The following is a 5026-nucleotide window of genomic DNA, read 5'->3' on the forward strand; positions in this document are numbered from 1 at the left end:
AAGGGCATTTTCAAGTAAAAATGCCGTTATTTTGTTTCTTGCAAGTGGGTGGATATGAGCAATACAATTTGGTGCCACTGCCTTGATTAATGTTAAGGCACCAGAACTTCTATCCACCATTTCTTTTGCCTCATCAGTGCAAATGTCACCATAGTAAAAATGACAAATAACATTTTAGTATAATTATGAAAAATATAACTGCACAGCCACTCCGAACAGGCCCTGAAGACCCCCACTGGTGTGTAGATCACAATCTAAGAATGCTACTCTGAGATATCAAACTGTCAGCTCAGAATCACAATAAACCAAGGAACTATCTCTTGGTCTTCTCACACAAAGGTAGCTGGAAGGCAAATCTATTTAACTGCTGTTCTATAAGACCCTGGCTTGCCTAATGACTCACAAGATTATTTCAACCTTCTTTTACATCTTGCTGCAAAGTTGAAGTAGCAACTCTGAACCAGTGCTGCTTCTTCTGGTTTCTATTCTTTATTTCAACTAATACATTGTCTTTGCCAACAGATCTAATTTTAATGCCCACCCAATTTTTATTTATTAATTTATTTTAAATGTTACTAGATAAGGTATAAAGAAATTCATATGTATGCCTATAGAAGTGAGTTCCTGGCAGGTTGATCAAAAGCAAACTTTTGACATTTTTCATAACTATGTAATATCATAATATTTTCTAAACTATAATACCAGGCTCACAAGACTGCCTTTATTCCCTTAAGTTTCTCAGAAGAAGATATCTGGAAGAGGGTGGGAAAAGTGCAAACTTCGACTGTTTGTGGGGAAAGTGCTGGCCTGCTACAGAGAAAAAGGCAACATCTGTAACAATTCCCAGCCTTTGCCAGGAAGAGTCTCCTCCCCTTGGCATAATCTTTTTGAACCAATGCCAAGCCCTCCCCATGACCCCTGTCCCACCTACATATTGCCGTTATTCACTCCAATGACCATCCCTGAGATCCTCTTATAAAAAACCTAGTCTTTCCTGACCAGACAAAGCATACCAGATCTCACCAGAGAGGTAAGTGGGAGCCAAGAGAAGATGAGACCTGGGGAGGCGCAACCTCACATGATACAGGAGAACGCATGGGAGGGTCCCTTCCTCAGGGAGCACAGGAGCTCTGAGACTCAGCAAGGGTGTCCTGGGAGGGCTCGGGGATGGGAGAGTACACAGATTCACAACTCATTCAGAACTGTAGAAGACGATGGATGTGACCAAGATCACTTTAGTCCTAGGGGACTACAGAAGGAAAAAGACATGAGGCAGCATGGTATCTGTGTGTCCTCTCGCTGACCACACTTCCTTTAGTGACCCCTGATTGACTCCTCAAGTCGCAGACACCATGCTGCCTCCCATGGCCCTGCCCAGTGTGTCCTGGATGCTGCTTTCCTGCCTCATACTCCTGTCTCAGGTTCAAGGTGAGATTGCTCTGTCTCTATCACTGGGTTCCCTATGAATCCTCAGAGCCAAGAAAAGGAGGAAGGCTCCTGTGTGTCGTGTGAGGTAATGACGTGGTGTCTAATGAACCTGCCTGCAGTTCTTGCATCATCACTCCTTCCTTCAGGTTAACTTGCAGTGGGAGGCTCCACGGCGGTCCACTAACAATGGAATGAGATGGCTTCCATTTAGTCAGTGGACTCTAATATACACTGGTGGGAAAGTGTGGAGGGTCAGTAATGAGATGTGGGGAGGGACAATGATTGGAGGACCCAATGTAGAGACAGCCCAGAATGAGGAGTGTTGAATGGTTGAATAAGGGGAAAGAGTAATAAGAGACTAGATGGTGGCCCATTTACTAGGGCAATTTTGAGATAAAGAACTTCTGAAAACACAAGGGAAGACAAAGGGGTGTCAGGAATGTGGTCTTCCTCCCCAAGGGCAGGCCTAGATATTCCCCAAGGTCCTCTCCCACCCACCCCCTACTCTTCATTTTACTCTCTCCCTTTTCTTCCACCCCAGGTGAAGAACCCCAGAAGGAACTGCCCTCTCCACGGATCTGCTGTCCCAAAGGCTCCAAGGCCTATGGCTCCCACTGCTATGCCTTGTTTTTGTCACCAAAATCCTGGATGGATGCAGACGTGAGTGGTTAGATGTGGGGTTGGAAGTGACAGGGGAAAGTCCATGCAGGTCTCAGGGGGAGGAGGGTCTCCATTCAGGAGAGTTCCTTGGGAACGAGGATGAACACACTTATCTTTCACACAGTCCTCCTCCCACCTACCTTTGCCCTGTGCTCCCCCAGCAGGTCTCAGGCTCCCTCTCATTCTCTTTCTCCCCCTCAAAGCTGGCCTGCCAGAAGCGGCCCTCTGGAAACCTGGTGTCTGTGCTCAGTGGGGCTGAGGGATCCTTCGTGTCCTCCCTGGTGAGGAGCATTAGTAACAGCTACTCATACATCTGGATTGGGCTCCATGACCCCACACAGGTGCGAGTATATCCTCCCCTCTCTGTTACCTCTCAAGGTGCTATTGTTGCCCAGGCCCACTCCCTGTCCCCTGTGCCTGCCCAGGAAGTACTTCAGGGAGCACTGGAGCTCAGATCTGGGGGACATTTGGAAGAACAGGAAGTCCATGAGGCACCTGAAGAACTGAATTATATGGAGGTCCCTAGTCTTTAAATAAAATTAATCAGACTCTTGTAAAACTTTTACATAATTCTCACATGAATCCTAACAAATCAAATATCTGAGCTTCAGGGAGTCTGCATCTATTATTCTGAGGGAATTCTAAATTAAGATAGGATCAATTTTTGCCCCCATACAGAATAGACATTATCTTTGAGGTTCACAGGCTAATCACAAATGCTACAGCAATTATTGTTCTGCAAGTAACATAGTACTTTGAGTGATTCCAAACGTCTTGTGTTTATTGGCTGTGATTTTCCAATAGCAATGAGGAGTTAAGGAAGTGGTTCCAATGCAGAGGACTCTAGGGCAGCATCTGGAAGAGCAGACCAAAATCCCTGACGTGGGGAGGAATCAGGTGTTACAGCTCAGGGGCCATGCAAAGACAGCTGCTATGGCCATTTTCTTCACCTGGCTGCCTCCTCTTCTCTATAGGGCTCTGAGCCTGATGGAGATGGATGGGAGTGGAGTAGCACTGATGTGATGAATTACTTTGCATGGGAGAAAAATCCCTCCACCATCTTAAACCCTGGCCACTGTGGGAGCCTGTCAAGAAGCACAGGTAAGAAACAGAAGAGCTGCCTCTTCCCAGCACTTTCCGCTCCTCATCCCCAATTTCCTGATCTTCAGGAAATTCTTTTCAGCTAGGAAATGCAGTGTTGATGTGCCTTCTCCCATCTCCTCTCATCTCTGCTTTCTTTGAGTCTCATTCTCCTGGATTGAGAAACTGGTGAAGATGAGAGAGAAGCTTTAAATCCTAGGCTAAAATCTGGGATGCCTCTTCATTGGGTTCACAAGTTCCCCCAGCCCCATGCCTTTTATATTCTGTCTCCCTAGGATTTCTGAAGTGGAAAGATTATAACTGTGATGCAAAGTTACCCTATGTCTGCAAGTTCAACAACTAGGGCAGGTGGGAAGTCAGCAGCCCGAGCTTGGTGTGCAGCTCATCATGGATATGAGACCGGTGTGAAGAGTCACCCTGGAAGAGAATATTCTCCCCAAACTGTCCTACCTGACCACCTTCTCTTGATCCTCCTCCTTTTTCCTTTTTCCTCACCTTCATTTCAGGCTTTTCTCTGTCTTCCATATCCTGAGATCTCAGAGAATAATAATAAAAATGTTACTTTATACTTATATGCTTTTGTTTCATTCTTACAGTAAGAGCCTTTGGAAGAGGAGGGGGAAGTTGGGAGACGAAACATTGAGTCTTGGCTCCTCCCAATTTCACCCAGGGCTAAGGGGAAATTACTATATGAGTGTCCCCTTCAGTGTATTTATGATGAAGGTGTGGGCCCTGCTCAGGCAGGGTTTGTGTCATGAAGAAATGAAGACAGTGCTTCCCCACACACTCACTGCCCACACATTGTCCCTGATGTGACACAATTAGCCCTAGGGGAGTCTGATAATTACTTAAAACAGAACTTCTCAAATAATTTTCTGTGAAGGATCATTTTCTTCATTAATTTGCAATCTACCCTTCATGGTGACTTTTGTAAAATACAGTAAAAAAAGAATTACTTAAACTTCTGGTTACAATGTTGACATAAAGAGCTTTGGAAACGGTTACTCTTTTCTTTAAAACAAGAAAAATCTGAATAAACTTAAAATCAACAACTTTCCTTTGGGCTAATGAGAGAACTGAGGTAGCAGGGCAAGTTGGTACCCCAATATCTGGAAAAGCACCCAAATAAAGAGAGTTGTTTACATTTCTGCTTATCTGGAGCAAAAGCCTCCAGAGCTACAAGCTGTTAGGAACATTTAAATGGTGATTTTGAAAAATTGCTGGATGTTGAGTACAGCTTGGCATTAAGAGTGAGAAACTCATGGAAGTTGCACTCCTAGGAAAGCCCTCACGCCTTCATGGATTTTAACTTCAGGAATCCCAACAGGTTCTCTTGGTGGAGAGTCAAAAATAATTCTCTCATGGCTTTGGCAGGAGGAGGAGAAAAGAAACCATTTCTAAATCAGCCCAGACCATTCTCAATAACAAAGGCCTACTTCCAGGTAAAAAGACCTTATGAGCTTCTTATCATGCCTAAGCACGAGTGCATTTACGTCCACTCCAACCACATCTAGCCTTCTCATCTTACCTAACAGAAAGAGAGCTAAGAAACATTTTTGAAAGTCATGACCCTGGGGCATAGACTCACAAAAATACTGAGATTTAATCATAAAATTATATGATACTTCCCCTTGCTCAGACACTACATCAATAGGGATCCAGTTTAATGACAATAGATCGCAACTGAGGAGCTGCAAGGTACACTATTTAAGGAAGAATTATTAGGAAATGACAAAGGCAATAGGAGAGAAAAAACAAGGACACAAGAGAAATTTTAAGCCTCTTGCACCTACAGCTATAGCAAACATTAAACAGAAACTAAACCCAAGTAAGATTA

The 5026-nt window shown here is 44.3% G+C and overlaps 1 protein-coding gene across 3 annotated transcripts; it reads left to right on the top strand.

The window, feature by feature from the left end:
- Positions 1 to 948: 948 nt before the first annotated feature.
- Positions 949 to 3761, top strand: REG3G (regenerating family member 3 gamma). Of its 3 annotated transcripts, none has more exons than XM_032177195.2 (6): positions 949 to 1030; positions 1240 to 1428; positions 1970 to 2088; positions 2292 to 2429; positions 3063 to 3189; positions 3465 to 3761. In XM_032177195.2, exons 2-6 carry the CDS (start codon positions 1353 to 1355, stop codon positions 3530 to 3532), a joined length of 528 nt encoding a protein of 175 aa, XP_032033086.1. In that variant the 5' UTR covers positions 949 to 1030; positions 1240 to 1352; the 3' UTR covers positions 3533 to 3761. The 3 variants fall into 3 exon arrangements, with proteins under 3 accessions (XP_032033086.1, XP_058284857.1, XP_032033085.1); XM_058428874.1 differs by having other exon boundaries at positions 956 to 1030; positions 1319 to 1428; XM_032177194.2 differs by having other exon boundaries at positions 958 to 1030; positions 1342 to 1428.
- Positions 3762 to 5026: the final 1265 nt, after the last annotated feature.

This window comes from Hylobates moloch, unplaced genomic scaffold, assembly GCF_009828535.3.
Source record: "Hylobates moloch isolate HMO894 unplaced genomic scaffold, HMol_V3 SCAFFOLD_15, whole genome shotgun sequence".
Lineage (NCBI taxonomy): Eukaryota > Metazoa > Chordata > Mammalia > Primates > Hylobatidae > Hylobates > Hylobates moloch.